This window comes from Bufo bufo, chromosome 7 (genome assembly GCF_905171765.1).
Source record: "Bufo bufo chromosome 7, aBufBuf1.1, whole genome shotgun sequence".
Classification (NCBI taxonomy): domain Eukaryota; kingdom Metazoa; phylum Chordata; class Amphibia; order Anura; family Bufonidae; genus Bufo; species Bufo bufo.
In genome coordinates this window covers 83,084,626-83,110,282 of record NC_053395.1, presented here as the reverse complement: position 1 = coordinate 83,110,282, position 25,657 = coordinate 83,084,626, and the positions used below count along the sequence as shown (strand labels likewise).

At 46.3% G+C, this 25,657-nt stretch overlaps 1 protein-coding gene across 1 annotated transcript in view; it reads right to left on the bottom strand.

Annotated features, from left to right (window-relative positions):
* The window catches only part of GTF3C1 (general transcription factor IIIC subunit 1), a 199,910-nt gene that overhangs the window by 110,835 nt on the left and 63,418 nt on the right, over positions 1–25,657 (bottom strand). The window contains 9 exon segments of the mRNA XM_040441684.1: positions 296–438; positions 522–679; positions 2,822–2,995; positions 4,851–4,929; positions 5,031–5,163; positions 6,314–6,446; positions 8,415–8,592; positions 17,450–17,546; positions 18,066–18,163. Of these exon segments, the coding sequence (XP_040297618.1) occupies positions 296–438; positions 522–679; positions 2,822–2,995; positions 4,851–4,929; positions 5,031–5,163; positions 6,314–6,446; positions 8,415–8,592; positions 17,450–17,546; positions 18,066–18,163 (1,193 nt within the window).

Below are 25,657 nucleotides of genomic sequence, written 5' to 3'. Positions count from 1 at the left end.
TGCCAAGAGACTTGGCCAGGGTGTGAGAACAGACGGCCTTTCAGTCAAAGAAGTGGGGGCACAGCTGGCAGAGAAAACTAAATCAGAGCCTCGTTGAACCAAGAGGCTAATTTACATAACATTTATTTCTCTGAATTATGGGAACACATTGAGAAGCAACAAACAGCATTAGAAACTGGTGGCAAGCGCAAATCTAGCAAGGCAGATGGCTTTAATTACACTTTATAACTTGGTCACTCACCAGTTTAACAAGCTAGAGAACTGAGCAGAGGTAGTGAAAACGGTCATAACTTACTTATAGTTTAGATAGGTCTGTGCGTTTTTGACTATGTATCGAGCTCTTCTACCAATGGAGTGTGAAGTTTTGTCGAGTGACTCGTCCATGCTGGCATGCATGATGTCTCGAACAACTTGCCAGGGAACAAATGGTCTTTTCACCTAAGCAACAAAAAAATATGAATCTTTGCTGTGTTTGCTTGTGCAGTTAGACTTTTATTGCTGCTCTGGCTGTGAAGTATTACCTTTCTGTTTAGGATGTTACTGGCTATTCGACAAAGCATTACTAATCCATCTTCTTGTGACGTCCAGGCCACTCGCAGACGGGTCATTCTTTGCAGCGCACTCTGATCAGCCTCATCGTGGTATCGGTTTCTCTTTATCTTCTCTTCATTAGTTTCTTCTGATGAATTACGGAAACCACAGATAGACACATACTAAGAATCATTTGGAAACCTGAAGCTGTACCTCCAGAAAGGTATATGACAATGTTCTTGAAAAACCTAAGTGGTTCCCCCAACTCAGTGGTGGGCAAACTTTTTTGTCAACTGAGCCAAATATCGCCAAAACCACGATTTAAATTTCTTTTGAGAGCCATATTTTTAAAACCTAAAATATATAGGAAGGAAGCGCATGCTGAAGTGAATGGGTCCATGATGCGGGCTGCATACGGCCGTGTGCAGCCCGCATCATGGACCCATTCACTTCAATGGGTCCAGGATCCGGGATATGAGTGCTACAGGCTGTGCCTCCACACCGCAAAAAAGTAGTGCATGCGCTACTTTTTTGCAGTGCGGGGGCACAGCCAGAAGCACCACGGAAGCACTCTGTAGCACTGATATCCCGGATCCTGGACCCATTCACTTCAGCATGCGCTACTTTTTTGCGGTGCGGGCAGTCGGATGCGGATCGCGAACCCCATTCAAGTGAATGGGTCCGCGATCCTCATGCAGCTGCCCCATGGTCTGTGTCCATGCATTACAGACCGCTATTTGCAGCACAGGCACGGAGCCCTTACATTCGTGGGCATGAGCCCAGAGTGTGTTTTTACATACTTTTATATGTACTTTCTTTTATTTGGATCTTGATTATCATTTCATTTTATCTTTATCATTTTTTACTTTTATTAAACTTGTCTGCAGACATTACTTTTGCTGTTTAAACACATGGCAAGTAAATGCTGATGCCAAATAATTGAGTCACCTGTAGAAGGAGGTACACTGACTCTGAAAGGAGGTAGAAGGAGGTACACTGACTCTGACTTGTAGCCTGCAGCGGTGTTCTGTCTCTGGCAGATTTCACTGCCTGGGAAGTTTTCAATACCCCTCGTCACTTCCTCCTCGTTCCGGCGTCTATTAGGAGGTGCGTACTGCCGACCCTACTGTGATGCGCGTGCACTAATACTAGTTATCTTGCCTGTGGGATGCATTTGCGTTCCACAAAGCAAGAGAGGGCGTGTCTGCTAACTGCTAACTAATATTAGCGCACGCACATCACAGTAGACCCTACTGTGATGTGCGTGCGCTTGCTTTGTGGAATGCAAATGCGTCCCACAGGCAAGATTCGATTCCTCTGTAGCGCAGGATGGGTCGCCGTGGGAAAGAGCCGCATTGAAGGGTCTAAAGAGCCGCTTGTGACCACTGTGAGCACTTTGCCGACCACTGCCTCAACTTATAGTAATGCAAAATCTATGTGACCATTCCATTTCATAACAAATACTGTCAAATGTGCGTATCCAGTATATTTTTGTTTCAATGTGGTTCCCATCTGCGGTATCTGCTACTAACTGCAGAACGTCCTTTGATCCTTGTCCTGGGAATTTGCCATTAATAGTCAAGATAGTAAAACCCCTTTAATAGACTTTACTAATTATCCATATACTATACTGCAGTTACTTAGGGGAGGTACTGGCTATCTTTAAAAGGGGTTGTCTCACTTCAGTAACTTGCATTTCTCATGTAGAAAAAGTTAATACAAGGCACTTACTAATGTATTGTGATTATCCATATTGCTTCCTTTGCTGGCTGGATTCATTTTTCCATCACATTATACAATACTTGTTTCCATGGTTACAGACCACCCTGCAATACATCAGCGGTGGTCGTGCTTGCATACTATAGGAAAAAGAGTCAGCCTCTCTGGTGGCCGGGACCATGGGAGCGCACATAGGCTGGTGCTTTTTCCTATATTGTGCAAGCACGACCACCACTGATGAATTGCCAGCAGCCAGCAAAGGAAGCAATATGGATAATAACAATACATTAGTAAGTGGCTTGTATTAACTTCCTCTACATGATAAATGCCACTTACTGAAGAGAGACAACCCGTTTAAGAAGATCAGCAGCGTATGAAGACTTCTCATCAATGCTCGATGGGAAAAAGTATAATGCAGCTACAACACAAACCCTTGATCTGTCTGGTAGATCAGTGAATACAATTTCAACCCCTGAAGCGCTCAAGCATTTATTTATTTTTTAATAATAATTATTTAGTAAGAATTATTACAGAGGTTGTTATACTGGGCAGTAATCTTAACAATACTTACTCTTTGCCTTCTTTGATTTCGGCTTTTTCTCAATTTCTTTCTTTTGTCTCTTTCTCTTCTGGGATCTGCCTCCTTGAACTCGCTTGTTACGGTTCGCTGTGGCTTCCTTTACCATCTGAACAAGTTCTCCAGTTTCTGACATAGATACATCGCCAAAGAATTTATTTTGCTCGCCTAAAACCAATAATGACAATATTACATGGGGAGCATAAATCTTGTTGCCGCTATGTAACATATCAAATGCCTGAAGTAAATACTAGGGGTGCCCAATGTCTTAATAAATGGGGGCCCCAAAGATTAACTGGGATGAGATAGACAGCCTCTAACCCCCAAAATTCTTTTGTTTAAGAGCAAGTCATCAATTCCTGATCTTGCATGGTAGAGTTGGGGTACTGAAAATACAGCAGTAAGGAAAATTCAAAAATATTAAAATACTGTGGTGTACCAATATTGCTGTATTAAACATTGTTGTACCACCCTATGGGGACAGAAGAGCATAAAAAAGCCAATAAATCGACTTGCATTAAACAATCACAAACAAAAGAGGACACAATTAAAACCACTGACCAAATAAGCACATTTCTAAGCATTTCCATCAAAAAATGCATTCTACTGTTTCACGTACCATACACTGACTCTATGGTAATGAGCTGTGTCATCATTTGACCCTCTAATAATTAAAATTATTTGCCAAAACCCAAAAGATTGTTTTTGTGGCGCTGTGCGGGTGGGTTGGTGGGACCCAGTGCCATGGGTGGCATTGTCGGACAGCAGGGTTGCTGTTTGACTCCTGGGTCCCACCGCCTACTAGGGCAGTACCGCTTTGTCACCGCACTGCGCTGCGCCTTTTTGTCAGAGTAGGTCCCACTCAAAGAGGCGACCTTGGCGTGGTGAGTGGGCTTATGCCTTTTGATCAAAATGTACACTAATGCCTCTTGTACAGCATGTAGTATGGGGGGCAGTACACTTTAACATGGCGCTGAGAAGCGAGTTTGATTAGATCAAAGCATAGCATTGTGGATGTGCGATCCAGTTCTGTTTTTCTCCCCCTGGCAAAACCCAAAAGATCCCTATCCAACTGTCTGCATAGACACATAGCCGTGGATCATATGATTAAACCACGGTTTTTCTTTTGTTGATCTGTGGCTCTGTTCCCGAGTTAATTCTTTTTCTTAATATGAAAATGAGGCCTTTGGTGCATCCTGGGAGTTACCGTTGCTCTTGTTGCACCCAAGTTCCACTCCGTTCTGTGACCAGTCCCTCCCTTGCTGCTTTGCCACTGCCTAACTTGGTCAATCAAAGCAGCCAGTGAGGGGTCGGCCACAACGAAGAGTGGGAACCGGGTGCAACTCGAGCAATCATGATGCAATCATTGCACCAAAGGACTACTTTGCCTATTAGGATAAAGTATTATTATTTGGGAATGGAGCTGTGGATCAGAAAGAAAACCAGCTCTGTAATCAAGTGAACCACAGCTAGGTGTTGGATAGAAAGGTCGCCGGTGACAGATTCCCTTTAGGCCTCTTTCACACTACCGTATGGCTATTTCAGTGTTTTGCAGTCCATTTTTCACGGATCCGTTGTTAAGTTTTTTTGTTTCCGTTGTGTTTCAGTTCCGTTTTTTCCGTATGGCATATACAGTATACAGTAATTACATAGAAAAAATTGGGCTGGGCATAACATTTTCAATAGATGGTTCCTCAAAAACGGAACCGATACGGAAGACATACGGATGCATTTCCGTATGTGTTCCATTTTTTGGCGGACCCATCGACTAGAATGGAGCCACGGAACGTGATTTGCGGGAAATAATAGGACATGTTCTATCTTTCAAGGGAACAGAAAAACGGAAACGGAATGCATACGGAGTAGACTCCGTTTTTTTTTGCGGAATCATTGAAATGAATGGTTCCGTATACGGAACGCAAAAAATGGCCCGCAAAACGAAAAACAAAAACAAAAAAAAAAAAAAAAAGGTAGTGTGAAAGAGGCCTTAAGGTTATAATGAAATCACAGTCAAGTCTTTTACCTCTTGAGCCTAGAGGTAGATTATGTTTGTTCAGGAACGTCTGAAGTCTCAAAGTAAGGCCGTCCTGTGGAGTTGTATCCTAGAGTGAGAAAAACGAATTACAATATTCTCAAAACTGTAAAACGTGAGCAAACGTAATTAATAAAATGTTATGGAAATTCAGGCTCTAAGTGAACAAACCTTCCTAATGTTTATAATATAGCTGATCCAAATCCAGTTTCGCTTTAGATGGCTGTAAAAACTTGAGTCAAGGCCTCCAGCTCCTAACCCATCTCCAGGAATTGCTCCATCATCCACTACTTCCCTACTGCCCCTGCAATGGAAAAAGATTTCGTAAACTGATCCTTAACCTTATTTTCAACAGAAAAGCTAATCCACATTGCAGTTTTTTGTTTTTTTTCATAAGGATTCTTACTGTTGGACATAGAAACAATATATGAAATATATTGGTGGTTTAATCAAAATACTTCTTTAAATAAGTAACATTGGGTACACTTTCAGTGGAACAAAAAGACATGGCTGCAAGACCAACTGTCCTCACTGTCATGCTGGATAGCCAAGGTGCATCAGATTTATTGGTTTGAAGAGATATCAAGATGGGCAACCAGGAAACACTGAACCTTCCTTAAAGAGGTTGTCTGGTTTCTAATATCGATGACCTATCCTCAGATAGGTAATCAATATCAGATTGGCGGGGTCTGACTCCTGGCACCCCACAGATCAGCTCCTGCGAGAACTGCATCCTCTTCACCTGCTCGCCACTGCAATGTCTTTTCATAGTAGACATTAAAAAGGGAAAATATAGGACTCCTGAACCTCAGTGGTACCTTACTATCTGTATATTATCACCAACAAATGTAAATTTTGATCATGTGTCTCTTTTACTTTCCATCCCCCCACCATTTGTTTTTCCTTGATGTACATGTTAATCTTTGTGCATAAATATATAAAAATGGTCATAAAATAATGCTATTTTTTTTGAAAATGCAAAGAAAAAAAGGGGGTCACTCAGCACATCCCAATGCGCAGGTGCATGTTGCTATGGCTGAAAACACAACATAGAACAAAAAACATACAATGCAACAGCTCTCTGCAAACAAAATAAAGTACAAAAATGCATAATAGTTGCTAAAATTAAGGTGGGCCCAGCATGCATGTGGAACCTACACTCCCTGAATTGTATGGTAGCCTTCATGGCACATAACAGGTAGAATTTAGTGTTAGGTTCCCGTCTTACAGAGATCGCCTTGACATGTGGCAGACGGGCTCAAATAATTTTGTACAAAATGTATTTGCCAAGCATCTCTAATTTATAAGCATAGCTTTAGCAATTATAATGCATTTTTGTACTTTATTTGGTTTGCAGAGAGCTGTTGCATGGTATGTTTTGTTCTATTTGTTTGAAAACCTAACAAAAACAGTATGAAAAAAATAAATAAATAAAAAAATAAAAAAAGGCATACGGTATGCTGTTCTCCAGAAAGTTATATTTCCGCTCCAGGGTCTGCCTGTCTTCCTGCTCTGCCTCTATCTCTTGTCCCAGAACGCTTTCGTCTTGGGGATTTGCTTTCTTTCCACGAGGATAACGCACAATACCTAAAGCAAAGAATAAGAAAAAAAAAAAATTGAATTATACTTGCCATCAATTTGATTTCCAGGAGTCCCTTAAGACAGCATCACTAGAGGTTGTGCCCCTCGACCCTCTTAGGACAGGAAACAGAGGTAAAAGGCCCCCTCCCAACTCCACCCTCCAGTGTTTTCCAGATTACTACACCAGGATGGATCCGATTTATTAAAACCAATAGAAATTCTTCACATGCTAAAGTCACATAGTAGTTTAGAAGGGACGCAATGTAAGGGTGCTATCCTGAGGGACTCCTGGAAAACGAATTACTGGTAAATCTATATTTTTTTTTTCAGTCCTTCCCTTCTGACAGCACCTCTGGAGAAACACCAGATTACAACTCTTTAGGGAAGACCAAAGCCTAAGGACAATGAGTCCCAGGAAAGTTCTAAGTAGACAAAATCAGAATATCAGGGAAGGATGTCTTAGCTTCATTGTTCAAGACGTGAGCTATTCAAGAACCACTCTTCAACATAAGAAACAGAAAAGATCTGATTAGGAAATAAATGTGTTTTAAGGATTCCTATTCAGTATTATATATTGGGCAGGAAAGATGAGCAGAAGATAAAGTTGCTACAGTCTCCTAAAAGACTAGTATATGTGGCAAGTACTACTAAGGAAACAGCGGAGACTGCTCCAATCCCAGATTATATATCGCAACATCATATATAAATATTGCACTTACCAACAGTATACTGCTACAAGTTGTAGACCCCTAGCTGCATGCAAAGCTTTTCCTACTAGGACTGTTAGATGAAATGAAGTCTTATTAAAAGGTATATTAGCAATACATAACTATACAATAACACCTGTAGAATGTACAGGAGTATAAGCCTGCTATTAGCAACATAATAGCACCATGCAGATCATCTATCCAATATTTAAAGGGCATCTGTCAGCAGATTCGTACCTATGAAACTGGCTGACCTGTGGCATGTGCACTTGCCAGCTGAAGGCATCTGTGTTGGTCCCATGTCCATGTGCCCACACTGATGAGAAATATGATGCTTTAATATATGCAAATAAGCCGCTAGGCACAATAGAGGCGTTGCCATTACACCTAGAGGCTCCGCTATCTCTGCACTGATTAACAGGGCCAGGTATGATGATGTTTTCACTGCCGGGTCCTGTCAAAAGTGAAAAGGGCGCAGCAGTTGCAGAGAGCCGAGCCTCGAGTCTAGAGCAATGTCCCCGTTGCACCTAGAGGCTCATCTGCATAAATTAAAAACATCATATTTGGGCACAAATGAATATGTGACCAATATAGATAGGGCCAATATAGGGTCGCAAAGGGAAAATAAGGAGAGGACGAAACCCCCAATCGAACTCAGGCCAGAAGGCTTGGAAAGCCTGAGGTTCTAGTGACTGATAGGAGATCTCTGCTCAGAAAGTGCTAGCTAGGCTACCCAGGAACTACAAGAAAAGGCCTGGAACAGATATCCAGGCCCAGAGGCCACAGCCATCAATAGTGAAGTAACCACCAGATACAATACTCCATTCATAAGAATCAGGAGCAAGCCAAAAGATCTTCACCACAGGAGGTGCTGGCGTGGTCACATAGGGTAGGAAAGAAGATGAGCCCCCTCTTGATCGAACTCAGGCAGAGAACAAACTATAGGCGGCATACAGGCAGGTGGGTTCTGGGGGCCGCTAGGGGACCTCTACCTAGATAGGTGCAAGTGAGGCTACTCATGAACCAGGAGGAGAGGCAGAACCCCCTGATCCTAGTTCAAGCCTTGGAGCAGGGTACCTGTCCGTATCTGTCCTTAATAGGGACTGGAAGAACACCGGAGGGTGGAGGTGGGAGGGGCCTTTTAACCTCCTTCTTTCTTGTCCCAAAAAGGTCAAGTGGTACAACCTTGTGGTGCTGTGAAGAGGGACAGGCTGGAAAAGTGTACATTACAAACAAAGACTATATTATACCAAAAAACGTGGCTTACCTAAAGGTGTATTTAGACATACAAACTGCAAATCAAACCAAAAATTCTCCACATCTTGAAAACTTTGTAAATTATAGGAGCGCTTGTCAAAAGGATGATTTGCTTGTGCTATATTGTAGTGAGGGTCACAAGTTGTGGTGTCAACAATGGTTGCATTTCTCTTCACATACACAAACACCTTCGGGAGAAAGGACGACAGAAAAATGACTTCACATAAGTTACGTGCAGGGTGGATTTGATTTAAATCAAAATGATTTAAATCACGATTTAAATCACTAGTCAGTAAGGCTTGATTTAAATCATAGTTTTCTACATAAAGACTAATTCTTGCTGGTATAACTTATAATATGCAAGTAGATGAAGATTTAAACAACTTTTCATATTAGTTTGATTAGGTTGATTCTGCATTCATAGGTTTGTAGAAGTTAGGATTAAGGTATTTTTCTCAACTCTGTTCATGTTATAACATTTTTGCTGTGAAGAAGAGGCATGTGATCTCTGCTGAGTCAAAAGTAAACCAAGCATCTGTGATAATATCTTGTAGGCAGAGAAACTGCCCAATAATCTTACAAAAACCTCTGGAAGAGCATGACATTGTGAATGGATTAATGGAATTTATTTACCAAAAAAATTACACATATAGAAACAAAGAATGTGTCGGCAGATAAGAACCATTCGGCCCATCTAGTCTGCCCAATATACTGAATACTATGGCTAGCCCCTGGCCCTATCTTATATGAAGGATGGCCTTATGCCTATCCCATGCATGCTTAAACTCCTCCACTGTATTTGCAGCTACCACTTCTGCAGGAAGGCTATTCCATGCATCCACTACTCTCTCAGTAAAGTAATACTTCCTGATATTACTTTTAAACCTTAGCCCCTCTAATTTAAAACTATGTCCTCTTGTAGCAGTTTTTCTTCTTTTAAATATTCTCTCCTCTTTTACCTTGTGGATTCCCTTTATGTATTTAAATGTTTCTATCATATCCCCTCTGTCTCGTCTTTCTTCCAAGCTATACATGTTAAGGTCCTTTAATCTTTCCTGGTACGTTTTATCCTGTAATCCATGTACTAGTTTAGTAGCTCTTCTCCGAACTCTCTCCAAAGTATCAATATCCTTCTGGAGATATGGCCTCCAGTACTGAGCACAATACTCCAAATGAGGTCTCACTAGTGCTCTGTAGAGCGGCATGAGCGCCTCCCTCTTTCTACTGGTAATGCCTCTCCCTATACACACAAGCATTCTGCTAGCATTTCCTGCTGCTCTATGACATTGTCTGCCTACCTTTAAGTCTTCTGAAATAATGACCCCTAAATCCCTTTCCTCAGATACTGAGGTTAGGACTGTATCACTGATTTTATATTCTGCTCTTGTTTTTTTTTGCCCCAGGTGCATTATCTTGCACTTATCAACATTAAATTTTAGTTGCCAGATTTTTGACCATTCCTCTAGTTTTCCTAAATCCTTTTCCATTTGGTGTATCCCTCCAGGAACATCAACCCTGTTACAAATCTTTGTGTCATCAGAAAAAAGACACACCTTACCATCGAGGCCTTCTGCAAAATATATTTAACAATATGGGTCCCAGAACAGATCCCTGAGGTACCCCACTGGTAACAAGACCATGGTCTGAATATACTCCATTGACTACAACCCTCTGTTGTCTGTCCCTCAGCCACTGCCTAATCCATTCAACAATATGGGAGTCCACGTACAGCCTTATTCTACATAATTAAAAAACTAATCTTTATTTCATGATGGAATAACCTTTGGATGGTAATATATTTTCCTCAAAAACGAGATTTTTGTGAAATTCACCTGTAAAATCTCTTTCTCGCGGGGTTCATTGGGGGACACAGGACCGTGGGTATAGCTTGCTGCTGCCACTAGGAGGCGACACTAGGCTGAAAAGTGATAACTCCTCCCCTGCAGGCTATACCCCCTCCAGCCTGGAGAGAGCATATCAGTTTGTGCCCAAGCCATAGGAGTAGGAGAAAATAACCATACGGTAAACAACCAACAACTGACCAACGCCAGTCGGATCAAACCAGAACTGGGGCCATACTGGCTCCACAACCGCCAACAATCACAGCAAACAGAAATTACTGGGTGGGAGCTGTGTCCCCCAATGAACCCCGCGAGAAAGAGATTTTACAGGTGAGTTTCACAAAAATCTCGTTTTCTCGCTGGTATCATTGGGGGACACAGGACCGTGGGACGTCCTAAAGCAGTCCACGGGGAGGGAACAAATCACATGCCCCTGGAAAAAAAACAAACGCCCTCGAGGATGCGTAACTCACTGCCGCCTGCAAGAATTTGCTGCCTGGAACAGTATCCGCCGGTGCCTAGGAAGGCACCCGGTAAGACTTGATGAACGTGTGCCCGGAAGACCAAGATACTGCCTTCCACACTGGAAACTACTGCATGAAGGAGATGGACTCGAGCAGCGCCGACCGCTGGTCGGGTGGGCCAAGACTCAGCTGGGCGTTGCCTACCCGAGGGCAAATGCCCGAGCAACTGTTGAACGGATCCATCTGGAAAAACAGCCTTTGGAGGCCGTCAGCCTTGACAAGGACCCCAGGATAAGAATTGGTAGAAGTCCGTAGGGCTGTAAGCGCTAGTCAAGGACAAGCAAGCTCAGAGGCCAAATCACATGGCTGATGGAGAGCTCGGTTCGTGTACTACGGCTCCTGGCCGCAGCTGTGGAAGTAGAACTAAAAGGCCAAGTCTGTAGGATTCACCTCTGGTCAGAGAACGCCCCCTAGGGAGCGGAATATTGGTAGACCAATGCCCTTATAGCCATAGAGGCTGGTGGTGAGATTTCTAGTGAGAGAAGCTGCCTGATAATCACTAAGAAACAAACGCCTGAGCCAGGCGTGCCCCACTACAGGCCAAAGTATCAATACCACACGGGAAAGGTAAAGTAAAGCCAATGTGAGCACCGCTAGTGATGGGAAGCCCCGTCAGTGACTATATTTCAACAAAGCGGCAACGCTGCCTGGAAGGGCAGATGAGTGGAACAAAGATGAGAGAAAAACTCTTGCCGGGTGAAGTTTGACTACGCTCCACCCGTCTTGGTAAGGCTCTCAGTCCACCCCCGGAATGAGCAGTGAAAGAACAACCACCATTGGCTTGAGGTGACGTAGATATCACCAACATCTGAAGAGAGGTAGCACCAATGGCGTCACGGTATGACTACTAGAATCCAGGTCCCGCTTAGAACGGCAATCTAGTGTTGACGAGTGTCGCAGGGACTGATCTACCTAGTAGAACGCACTCAAAAAGTAGGTGCCACTCACTGTAGTCTTCAACAAAAGATTATGTCTTTATTGTTCACAAACAATACTCTGCGAGGCGTTTCGGCTCACATCAAGAGCCTTTCTCAAACATATGGATTAGATGTGGCAGAAGGACAACAGTTGTCAGAGCCACGGACCCTTATTGGTAGTAAACCAGAAAGAGGCCAGAACTAAAGCCCATTCCCATGTGAGACTGGAGCTCTACAGCGTCTAATGGTGATGCGATACTCCGCCTGAAGGGAGGCCCTACAAGGGAAGTCCCAAGAGTAATGCCCCCGCCATACTCCAGCCGAGGAGTAGGCCACACCGTAGAGGTCACTGATTCTCGTGTTAGAGGAATCCGTTGCCTGACGAAAGAACTGTGCAGAAGGAACCTTAGCATGTAATGGTGACTCAAACACCCCTCGTGCGGTAGAGGTTACCGCATGCTCCGCCAGCGTGGACATGAGGGGAAGGCCTGAGAACATCCAGCAGAATTTCTGGTATCAAGCTGGCCCAGTTAGTAGAGCTAACCTTAAACCCTCCACCTGACAAGGGCGCTGAACAGGAGCAACTGCCGAATTAGTACCAGGGTAGAACCCCTACCTGAGGGGGGCTGTCTCGCTACCGCGACTAGGAGCATCTAGCCCTAGCGTGAAGACTACCCTGCGAAGGAGAAGCCGTTGTAGTAGCCACTGCAGATTGCCAGCATAACGCCCCCACCTAGATAAGGATGAGTGGTGGACGAAGCATCCGGAGTCGGTGGAATATTCTGCTTGCTGGATCTTGACCACCGAACTCTGTGCAGTGTGACTGACCCGAACGGTGGAGTGCTCATGGGGATGGGGAGTCTCTAGGACACCTAAGGCTGGGTGACACCCCTGAGAGCACAAAGGCCGACATTTTTGTGTCTCCAATAAGTGCATGAAGAAAAGAGGGATACAGTATTGGAGTGTCCATATTATCCCGTGGCAGTATCCATATGCCACTAGATGAGAATATCAGGCACCAGCGGTACCGACTGTTGCCACGGACCCCTGTGAAGGAAACCAAGGCCTTTAGATTCGTGGCGTAGCTGAAATACAGCATGCAAAGATGCATAGTGATCCCCCCGTTACTAGATCGTTTGTAGAGGGTAATGCCATAGGAAGTATGTGATGGCAAATGGGAGATGGAATAGTAACCAACGGAAGCGCAATCCCCCGGTTAGGGAAGGGGGTAGCGCGATAGTCAGAACCGCAATCTACAGAAGTGTAATTACCCACCCAATGGAGGGGGAAAAATCTACGGCAAGCACTGCGCCCAGTGGCAGTGCAAACGCTTTACCTATGATCGGGAGTAACATATCCAGTAAGTACTGTAACCCGAGGTAGTGCAAATACATCACCCATCGAAGGGGGTAACGCACCTAGCAGGAACTTGCATATGACGAGTTCTGTACTCTGTGGGAAGTGCCATCATCCCACCCCAGAAAGGGTGTAATGCGTACGTAAAACTGCGACAGCAGTGAGAATGCCATAATGCCACCTATACAAAAGGTTAATGTATGCTGACGATACTGAGCCCAGTGGAACTTCAATTCCGCCACTCACAGAACGAGGGCACCTATGGCTGGCATTGAGGCCAATGCTAGTGAGGTCAGTCCACCTCAGGAAGGAGGTAATACCCAAATTAAGCACTGTATCTAGTAGAAGTGTAAGTAGTGCCTAAGGAAGGGGTTAATGCATATACCAGAACCAGAATATTAATCCGGATTCATGTCAGAGTCCGAATAACTGTCCTGCTTCGGCTCGCTCGTGCGCAGTTCCACCTCTCAGCCTCTAGCCCATGGCTGTTGCAGGCTGTGGCGGTGTTGACAGAAGAACCAAACTACCCGGAGGTGGAATGGAACTAAAGGTCTGCTTACTGATTGCGCAGACGGTGCTCTATTAACCAAACGACCCAGGAGGGTGGGTTGGGAGCTTCCAGAGGTCCTCCGCTGAGTTGCGCAGGAGGAGAAACTCAAACGGACGCCCCCGGAGGGTGGATAGGAAGTTACAGTTGTCCTCAACTGGATTTGCGCAGTTGTAGTATTATTAACCAACCGGCCTCAGAGGGCGGATTGGGATCCTCCAGATGTACCCCACTGGACTTTGCAGTTGGAGCATTATCAACCAAACGACCCGGAAGGCGGATTGGGGACTCTTCGGATGTACTCCACTGGATTTACGCAGTTGGAGAATTATCAACCCAATAGCCCAGAGGGCGGAATAGGAATCCCTCAGATGTACTCCACTGGATTTGCGCAGTTGGGGCATAATCAAACAAACGGCCTCAGAGGGCGGATTGGGATCCTCCAGATGTACTCCACTGGATTTATGCAGTTGGAGCATAATCAACCAAACGGCCCGGAGGGCGGAATGGGAACCCCTCAGATGTACTCCACTGGATTTGCGCATGTGGAGCATAATCAACCAAACTGCCTCAGAGGGCGGATTGGGATCCTCCAGATGCACCCCACTGGATTCGTGCAGTTGGAGCATGGATTTTGTGGACTGAGGAGGGCAGGATTTGTTGCGCATAATTTCTTTTTTTTTTTTTGGTGAGGACCTAACCTCATATGGAGAGGTCAGGAAGGGCTGTATACCGCAATATTAAGGCTCATTGCGCCTGCAGTAAGAAACCTAGGGTAAACAGGGGCCTGAAAAAGGTGGCTGTGCAGGAAGGGTTAACCCTGCTCAGAGGACCGGAGCGGAGCTCAGCGGGCACCTGGAGGAGGGACAGCTAGACGGGGAGGATTCGCGCCTAAAGGACGAACCCGCCCCCTCCATAATAGGAATGAAAGTTGCGGCCTAGTAGGCCGCAAAGCCGGGACATAAAGTTCGGCGCACAGCCGACCGGGCGGTACTGCTGGCCGGCTACCACAGAGGGACTCAGAGTAACCGCCGATACCCCCTCCAGATCAGTGGGCAGATGTGTCCACCTGCTGCGGGAACCCATCCCGTGGCCGCAAAAAAACTGTACGGGCTGAAATCCGGTAGGCCCGGAGAGAAGCCGGGGCCTAAATTTTTGGCGCCGGCCGAGTGAATAGCCGGCCGGGAAGTGGAGTGACCGGAGCGGCGCTCTCAAGCGCCGTGGTTGAACACCGGCCGCGGGTGCTCACCCCGCAGGCCGTATAACGTGCCGGCTACTACATTGGGGCCTGAGGTAATGTGGGGCCCTCATGAAGAAAAAGTCCTCCATCTTATGAGGTGACCGAGGTGACCAAGGGGAAGGGGGGGGGGCTGAGGTACTTACCCAATGAGGACTACTCACCCCATCTTCCTCCTCTTCTCTTCACCCTTTCTCAGAGTACCAGCAGGGTCACCTCTTCAGCCGCTGGCACCCGAAGTGGCAGGGGACTGGAAAGGCGGAGGGTCTCGCCGGATTCAGGTGACCCCTTTGGCTGGCGGGAAGCAGGGGAGCTGGGCTGCCCTGGTCCACTTTTGTTTCTTGGGGAGGGCGAGCGGTGAGGGATTCCGACACCGGCCTTGCTCCCGGGGTAGAGAGAGTGGCTAGGCGACTCTGTTTCCCCAAACCTAAAAAAGGAAAAAGATAAAATAATAAAAGTAAGCTGCCCTGCAAAAGCAGGGAGGTCTGCTTCCTACGACACTAAGCTAAAAACTGATATGCTCTCTCCAGGCTGGAGGGGGTATAGCCTGCAGGGGAGGAGTTATCACTTTTCAGCCTTGTGTCGCCTCCTAGTGGCAGCAGCAAGCTATACCCACGGTCCTGTGTCCCCCAATGATACCAGCGAGAAAAGCATTTTATATAAAAAAAAATCTGATTTTTTTTGATATTTTTTTTAAAACCATTGATTTTTATCCACCCTGGTTACGTGTTAATTTTTTTTTGACAAATTTCACCTTAAAGAGGTACCCTGGTCACAATAAGTTATCCCCTATCCACATAATGGATAATTATTAGATCAGTGGAGGTCCTACCACTGGAACACACACAGATTACGAGAACGGGGGGCAGTACACCCTGCAGCCCCCGAAGTGAATGGAGCAGCTGGTCGGGCATACAAATGGCTGCTCCATTCATTTCTTGAGATAGCCAAGTATAGCGCTCAGTGATCTCCGGAACTCCCTTAAAAACGAATGGAGCGGCCACACAGATGCCCAACCGGCTGCTCCGTCCATTTCAGGGGATTGCAGGGGTTACAGGGCCCCTGTTCTTGTGATCAGTGGGGGTCCCCTATCCTATATATCTCCATAGGTTTCCAAAATTCCCTCTAATATACCACAGATCTAAAAGATAAGTTGGCTACCTGTAGTCATCACTAGAGGGCACTTACCAGTGTGAAGCTCCCTCTAGTGGAAGCTGTGGGCAGCCATGCATGTTATATTTTAAAGAGGACCTTTCACTAGAATAGAAAATCTAAACGAAGTATACAGACATGGAGAGCGGCGCCCAGGGATCTCCCTGCACTTACAATTATCCCTGGGCGCCGCTCCGTTCTCCCGGTATAGTCTCCGGTATCTTCATATGTTCGGCTCCACCCAGTTGAGCCTGTCGGCGTCCCTTTCTCTCAGGCTGTAGCGCTGACCAATCGCAGCGCTCAGCTCATAGCCTGAGAGAAAAAAAAAACTCTCAGGCTATGAGCTGAGCGCTGCGATTGGCCAGCGCTACAGCATGGGAGAAGGAGACGCCGGCAGGCTCAACTGGGTGGAGCCTAACATATGAAGATACCGGAGCCTATACCGGGAGAACGGAGCGGCGCCCAGGGATAATAGTAAGTGCAGGGAGATCCCTGGGCGCCGCTCTCCATGTCTGTATACTTAGTTTAGATTTTCTATTCTAGTGAAAGGTCCTCTTTAAATCTATGTCTATGTAGAGATTTAAGGCTCTGCCTCAGAAAAGCAGAGCTCCGACACCTATAAAGATATATTAAGAAATTAATCAACACACAATATTGGGCATAGAATGATATAATAAAAAGGTGGAGATCACTTTAAAACTAAAATAGGAAGTTGAGAAAACATTCAATGCTGTGTAATATGCCTAGCGTCTCATCTAGCGAACAACCTCCATACAAGGGTTCCTTCCCAGATGATCTATATCTAATGACATGTCTTGTGAGATACAGACGTGTGCTCATCACAAGCCGAGCAGCCAGTTCTGCTGTCCTGAATGCAAGGTCTGTATCTTCTGGCACTAGTAAAATGTGCTATTAGAACAGGCATGTGTGACAGATGAACTCTCTACACTGCCAAGAGGGCTCCAGAGGAGATAAGAGTGCACCCCCAACTATATAAATAAAAAGGACCCTGTCCTGGTTATGATTTATACTTCGTGGTCAGTTTATTAGAGGCATGATCTCTGGTATCTGATGTCCATTTGGACAGTTTATATTGACAGGTATTGCGTTGTTTATAGGTAAAAAAAAATAATCACCACTGGCATTGTGTTTTGTCAGTGTTTTTTATCTTACAGGGGTTCTTCAAAATGAAAATATTGATGACGTTCCATAGTCTGAACCCAGAAAACCCCTTCAAGGTTTACTCCACTCTTGTCTATGGCCTGTGTCTGCATTGCGGCTCTTTCACTTGAATGAGACTGTGTGATGCTGCTTTGTTGATAGTAAGGAGGAGGATTTACAAAGAGCATAGAAAATAATGAACTGGAAAGGTTGTCATTTGAAGTCTGTGCTGCAAGCCACCATTCCACCTAAGAGCCTCTAAGTACTGAAAGTGTAAAGCATCTACGCACATAGATAGCAATGTTCATACCTGATCTTTGTCTTGAAATTTTTCAGATGGAGGAAATTGTAGTAAACCCATGCAATTTAATTTCTGTAGCCCTTGAAACACTGAGAAGACATATCTCCTAAAGAAAAAGGCAACATCCATAAGCAATGGTGGCAAGACTTGCTTTTTTTAATCTGATGTATTTGAAGATGGTCATCCATAAGGTTATCAAGTCTAAATTAGGAAGGATGAAGAATATTTGTCCTTTCTCAATATGCAATATAGCACCATTTCTGACAGTAAATGTGTTAAATTTAGGCTGCAGTTAAATGAACATGTGCTGTACTATGAGAAGATGGTCAAACTCAGGCAGACAATTTTCCTGCAATAAGGGTGTTCTTCCTTTTAATAAGGGCATGTCCACATAAAAGAGGTGCTGCAGCTCTCACCTGTGAATTTAAAGGGGCTGGTCCATCTTAGACTTTAATGTTATATCATAGCGATATGCCATCAAAGTTAGATAGGAGCAGATCCTGCAGGTGGGACCTGCACCTATCTCCAGAACAGGACTGCTGGAAAAAGCAGAGCCAGAGCTCAGCAATTTTCAGAACTCCGATAACTGTGAATTTGCAGTGGATTTTCCGGTAGTGTCACATACCTTTTATACAGCAGCTGTTGTCGTATTGATCTGGGCAGGTATCTGATGAGTGTGTGCTTTTTCATTGGGTCATTTAAATAGTCCTCAAGGTTGTCAACCTGAAAAATATTATATTTCATGATTAACTACAAATACCAAAAAAGCCCCTTGGTGCTTCAAATTGTTAATTTACATAAAAATTTAAATTAACAACTATCAACCCTATATACAGAAAATAAATATATTGTTTTACTCAGCATGGTCAACTCTAACAGGGATAATGCCTGGTTTAATAGGGTTGATGATGCTGACAGATGCTCTTTAAAGGTTATGTATACCTTGGTGGCTATTATTATTTTTTTTATGATTGCATTTCTCATTTTGGGCCAAAAAGTCATTTTTTCAATTGGTCTTTATTAAAAATATTGATCTGTTCTGTCACAAAGGGTTAACTGTTTTTTTTAAAGTGAATTGTACTTTTTAGGCCCGTTTCACACTGAAACAGATCCGGCATGCTGTACTGGCCAGGTACAGCCTATCTGATCCTGATTTCTGTATAACTTACCAGTAAAATCTCATTTTCTCGCCCATATTCATTGGGGGACACAGGAACCGTGGGTATAGCTATGTCCTTTAGGAGGCTTTCACACTAGTAAAAGCTGTTAGCTCCTCCCCTGGCAGCTCTACCCCCTCCAGCCTGGAGAGAGAGCTTCAGTTTGTGCACAAGCAGTAGGAGAAGCAAGCCAACCAAAGAAAAAACATGGAACACCAACCATGCCAAAAGACCCAACAGGGTTCAAACCAGCAACTGCCACAACTGTGCTCGAACAACAATACTGGGTGGGTGCAGTGTCCCCCAATGAAGAGCGAGAAAGATTTTACTGGTAAGTTATACAAAAATCTCCTTTTCTCACCCATATTCATTGGGGGACACAGGAACCGTGGGACGTTCAAAAGCAGTCCACAGGGAGGGAAAAACCACAGACCCATGGAAGCAAGCGTCCCTGCAGTATGCTTCAGCACTTACAGACCGAATCCAACGTGCAATCGCCACCTTGGAGGCTGCCAATCCCTAGTGAGGACCTTCCGAAAAGACCAAAAAGGGTTCCGTACGCCGGAAGGGATTGGAGGCTGCCAAATAATGATCAGAGCTCTGACAACCTCCAATAATGTAACTCCCTTCCATAGGGTGTAAAGGAAAGGGACAGTGAAGGAATGACAATTTCATAATTGATATGGAAGTCAGAGACCACCTTCGGGAGAAGAAGGAATGGACCGGAGAACTGCCTTAACCTTGTGAAGAACCAGGAAGGGTTTTCTGCAAGAGAGCACCCCCAACTCGCACACCTGTCTGATGGATGCGATAGCCACAAGAAAAAAAACTACCTTCTAGGACAGGAGCCGGAGTGAGATCTCCCGCAAGGGCTCAAAGGGAGAAGACTGGAACGCTGAGAGAACTAAATTCAGATCCCAAGGCGGTAAAGGACGGTATGGAGGAACCGTATGTGCCACTCCCTGAAGAAGCGCCACCACCTGAGCCATCAAGGAACTAAGGGCTAAACCAAGGTCCAACCCTGATTAGAGAAAGGATAGGAGTGTGGGGAGAGAAAAAAAAAACGGAGTGAGGGGATGTCCCGGCTTTTACAGAAGCCCAGGAAGGACCTCCAGGTCCTATAATAGATCCTGGGCGATGCAGGCTTCCTGGCTGACGTCCGCCGAAAACCCTCTCCACATCAGAATGGCGGTTTCAATAGCCACACCGTCAAACAAAGACCCTAAATAGTAATGTAAGACCGGACCCTGTGAAAGAAGGTAGTCTCTGAGTGGCAGTGACCAAGGGACGTCTCCTAGAAGGAGAACGAGGTCGGCGTACCATACGCGACAGGGCCAATCCGGAGCGACTAGGATTTGTCGGAATGCCTTCCATAGAACCCTGGGTAGGAGGGGAAGGGGAAAAAACACGTAAAGAGGGAGAACTCCCGCCAAGGAGATATCAGTGAGTCCACGCCGCATGCTTTCGGAACTCTTGCTCGGGAGAGAAAGGTGGAAAGCTTTCGTGTAGATACAGTTAGCACACCCAGACCAATGGAAAGAGTCCCTGTAGAAGGAGGGATGTGGAGGGCGCCACAGCCTACCAGTCGGGACCGGAGCATGTCTGGAAATGGAAGGCCACCAAACGAATACCCCGTGCAAATGCAGATGAGGAAAAAGTAGTAAAGTAGGAACTACCAAGGCATGCGGGTTGGCTATGAACCATGAGCCAGAGGAGGAAAAAGACAGAAAAAGAATAGGCTAGGTCTAAGCCCATTCCCCGTCTGAGACCGGCGCTATACAGAAGTAGCCAAAAATTAAGTGGCTGTGCAAAAACTCCGCCAGAGGAGGAAGCCAGGCAAGGGGAGTCATAGTGTATTGCTAGCTCCATACCCCAGCAGAGGGGGCCCACCCGCAGAGGCCACCAAATTCAGTGCTAGAAGAGTCCACCACCTAACGAAAGAGCTGTGCAGTAAGAACCCAAGTAGTAGCCAGTGCTTGCCCAGTCAGCGGAAAACTGAGGGGGAGGCCTGAGACTATCCATAGAAGCCATGTACCATACTGCCCCAGTTAAGTAGAGCTAACCTTAAAAACTACCTGGAAGGGCGCTGAACAGGAGCAACTGCCAAGCTAGCGCCAGGGTAGGACCCCTACCTGAGGGGGATGGCCCACTGCAGTGACCACGAACTCGAGCATTAGCGAAAAGCTGCACTTGTGGAGGAGAACACGCTGTAGCAGCTAAACCAGAGTGCCAGCACAACCACTTTCCCAGAAAAGGTGGAGTGGTGGATAGAGAATACAGAGTCAGTGAAACACTCGACTCTCTGGAACATACTCACCATATATGTGCACCGACTGTAACAATGGAGGCCCATGGAGATGGGGGGGACACATAAGTGATGCTAGGTAACCCCCTGAGAAGACAGGGGATGTTATAATCATGCCCAAAACCAGCACCAAAAAGAAAAAAAGGATACAATGAGGAATAGCCACCGTATCCACTGGTGGCACCCATATACCACTAGAGTAAGAGTACAGGGCACCCGCGGGTACCGACTGTGCCACGCCCCTTTGTGAAATAAGCGAAGGCACCTAGAGCCGTGGCGCAGTTGAATTGCAGCATCCGAAGATGTTTCGTTATTCCCCTGCTAGTGGATCACTTGTGGAAGGGGGTAATGCAACAGGAAGGACGGCGATTTGCAACACTCCGCCTATGGAAGTATAGCGCGACAGTCGGGACCATATCCAATGGTGGTGCAATTACCCTACCTATGGAAGGTGGAATGCATACGGCAAGTACTTAAGCCAGTGGTAGGGAAAATACTACACCTATGAAGGGGGTTAATGCCCACGGCGAGAACTAGTGCATATGGCGAGTCCTGTACCCCGTGGGAGTGCAATTATTGCACCTAAGTAAGGGGGTAATGGATACAGCACACATTGTAACCAGTGATAAGGTCATCGCGCCACCTATGGAAGGGGCTAATGCATACGGCATGTACTGAACCCAGTGCAGATGCAATTCCGCCACCAACAGAAGGGGGAAAGTATACGTCCGGCACTGAAACCAGTGTTAATATACTTAGTCCACCTATGGCAGGGGACAATGTATAAGGCAAGTATTGTATCCCGAAGTAGTGCAAGTACTCCGCCTATGGAAGGGGGTAATGCATTCAAGTACTACTGGCCGCCATAGAAGATTGCTTCGGATTCATGTCAGGGTCTGAATCAGTGATCCCCCCCCCCCCCCCTCCCTCGGACGGACCCACTCCTGTGAGGAGCGTGACCCAGGGAGGAAGGGTGGGGGTGCGGGGATATTAGAGGAGAAAAGATGTGCCGTGGTCCGCTTGCGCTTAGGTCTACCCCTCAGAATCTTGCCCCTGCCAGTTGCGGACTGCGCAGGTGGGGACTTATCAACCGAACTACCCAGGGGGTGGAATGGGAACTTCTAGAGGTCTCTCCACCGAATTGCGCAGGCGGTGCTTTATCAAACTACTCCGGAGGGTGGATTGCACAGGTGGAGAATTATCAACCAAACGACCCGGGAGGGTGGATTTGGAATGTCAGAGGTCCTTTATTGAATTGCGCCGGTGGAGAATTATCAACCAAACGACCCCAGAGGGTGGATTTGGAAGTTCCAGCGGTTCCCTACAGGATTGCGCAGGTGGAGAATTCTCAAACTGCCCCGGAGGACGGATTGGAATCCTTTAGAGGTCCTTCACTGGATTGCGCAGGTGGAAAGTTATCAACCAAACGATGCAGAGGGTGTATTGGGAACTATGGGTACCACACAGACAGAGTGGTCCTGCAGTAGTGAGGGCTGAGGAGGGGGGACACGTATGGCGCACATTTTTTTTTAAATGAAACTAAGATGCCGGCCTCAAGTGCACAAGAGGCAGGAAAGGGTTAAATTCCTCCACATTACTAACCTTGCACTAGGAGTAGATCCCCAGATATGCTGGCCTAAAGAGGTGGCTGTGCATGAAGGGTTAATGCCATTTTGAGGACCAGGGGCGAAGCTCAGCATGTTTCTGGGGGAGGGGGAAGTAGGGCGGGAAGAATTTGCGCCAGAGTGCACCCCCCTTATCAGGGAACAAAGTTTGCGGCACAGCAGGCCGCAAAGCGGTGAATCAAGCTTTTGCACACAGCCGATGAGGGTATTGCTAGCCCCTGCATGGGCCAGACCATAGAGACCAGAGCAGCGTGCAAAATGCGCCTGTCTGGCAACGAACGGGGGAACCACCCCGCGGGCCGGGCAGACACCAGCCCAGGTCGGGCAAACAACATCGCGGCCTGAACACAGTTGCGGTGCCGGCCGACCGCATGGCAGTTAACCCCCTGTGGAGCGGCGCGTCTTCTCCCAAAAGGGGTGGATAATGGCGGTAGGCGTCAGCCTCAGGAAGTGATTCCTCCTCTCTGCATATGTGACCATACACTCCGGACAAAGCGGTGCGGTCAGCCTCCCACTATTGGAAGCGCCTACCAGGGGGTTCCACCACATTAACCCCCTATGTGCCGTTGTCCCGGCTTGGAGGACAACAATGAGCGACCTGTGCCAGGGGGTTTGCCAGAGGGGGAGTGGGTGCTGGGCTATGCTGAAGCCCTGTGCCTGTTTGAAAACTATTGCCACCAAGAGGGAGGGAGGAAGGTGGGGGGGGGGGGGAGAACAAACGACCCAGGAGGGTTAAACATACTTACCTAGTCCCGTGTACTCACCTAATCTTTATCCTCTTCTCCTGCCGCCATCTTCACCCTTCCTCTTCTCCAGCAGGGTCACCCCTTCAGCTACTGGCACCGTAGTGGCAGGATGCTGGAAGAGGGACTTGGATGGGTGACCCTTCTGCTGGTGGGATGCAGGGGAGCGAGGATGCCCTGGTTCCCTTGTCTTCTTGTGGGGGAGGAGTCAGCGTGGCGGACCAACGCTGGCATGCTCCCCCGGGAGAACATGGAGGCTAGGCGACTACTGTTTCCCACCTGAAAAAAGAAAAAATAGAAATAAAAAAACTAAAATAAAAAATCTTCATGAGCTACCCTGCAGAGCAGGGAGGTCTTGCCTCCTATTGACACTAGAAAAAACTGAAGCTCTCTCTCCAGGCTGGAGGAAGTATAGCTGCCAGGGGAGGAGCTAACAGCTTTTACTTGTGTCAACGCCTCCTAGAGGACATAGTTATACCTTACAGTTCCTGTGTCCCCCAATGAATATGGGCGAGAAATCAGTCTGGCCCCATTGACTATAATGGGGTCAGGCGGAGATCCAGCCGCAACCTGGCAAATATGCCAAGGAGTGGCCAAACCAAAACTGCTGTGTGCAGCAGTACTTGTCCGGCCGCTCCTCTGCATATTTGCCAGGTTGCGGCAGTGCCCGGCAAGGACGGATCTGACAGGCTATTTCCGGCCGGAATAGCCTGCCGTATCTGTTTTATCGGTAGTGTGAAACAGTCCTTAAATCTAGTTCACACTTCAGTTATTTGATCAGTTTTTTTCCATCAGTTATTGTGAGCAAAAACCAAGGGAGAGTCAAAAACACGGAACAGGTGCAAATCTTTTCATTATTATACCTTCTCTCTGTGTAGCCACAACTCCTGGTTTTGGCTCACAAAAACTGATGAAAATAACTGACCAAATAACTGATGGGTGAACTCGGCCTTACTTTTACTTTGTGCCCTAATAACCCTTAACCTCTAAATTACTAAAAAGGTCATAAACACTTAGTTTACTCATAAGATTGTGGCTTAAATAAGAATTGAGCTATAATGAGTGTTTAAGAGGTCAGAGATCAGAGATAAGGGTCAGTTGAGCTGCCTAAGGAACAGAGTGAAAATTCAGATCGTGCTACTAGATAAACTGAAGGCTGCACAAAGACAGTGGTTCGAAATTAAAGCAATAAGACTATATAAGAATGCAGCTATCTGGGGGGTTGCAATAGCAACATAGCCATGTCAGGAACAGCTACAGCACAATTACTCTGCCTAAGGAAGTGGGTAACGTGCCAGTGCTGGCTGACTGTTCCGCTTGTGGGATCTGCAGAAGATGACTCATCCAAATCCGAGGGTTCATTTGCTTAACCAAAACAATAAAAGAAAAGGGCAACACTACCGTGTATATGTAAATAAGTTATCAGGCATATAGGAATAATGTCCTGAAGGGGTAAACAGGCCAGCACAAATGCTAGTGTAGCTCAATTTGTGGTCTGTACAACAATCAAGGCACACCAGTCGGGCAGTCTCCAGAAATGATCCCCCATTGTTTGGTTAGGACGCCAAACCCTATTGTTCAGAGACTTAACCCGTACTCGGAACATGACTGCTCTTTGATGTATGTTGCTGGCCATCCTACAAACCCCGACATTGGTAATTCTGTAGGCAAGGCACCCCTTATCACATACAGAAGGGGCAGGAACTTGAGGGACTGGCTGGTCCACAGTTTCCCGACACCCCTCCAAGCTGGCACGTGGCTTTCCAAACAGATTATCGGAACATATAGATGCAACGGCTGCATGGCCTGCAAAGCTATTCATGTGGGGAAAACGTTCTCAAGCACATCCACTCAGACACGCTTTACATTAGAACTTTTATTAATTGTAAGACCACTGCGGTGGTGTACCTTGCCACATGTATTGTGGTCTTCAGTATGTGGTAAGACCATCCACGAGTTTAGATGGAGAGTGGGGGGGGGGGGGGGAACACCTTGATGACATTCGGAATAATAAGGACACCCCAAAAGCAAGACATGTGAATCAATCACATATGAGCAGCACGAATGTCATTACATTTCAAGGAATTGAACAAATACAGATGTCACTCAGGGGTGGCGATCTAGACTCGATTCACCTGAGGAAATAAATGGAATGGATATTCCGCCTCAATACAGAAAAACCCAAAGGCCTTAAAGGGTTTATCACCTCGTTTTGACATAATTAGCTATCAGACACTAGCGATCCGCTAGCGTATGCTCTACCAAACAATGCTATTATAATACCTTTGTGTGCAGCCGTTTGCCTAAAAAACGAACTTTTATTGCGTCTTTTCAGCACCTAGAGGCTCGGTCTACTCACATTGTATACCGCCCAGCGCGTCCCTCCA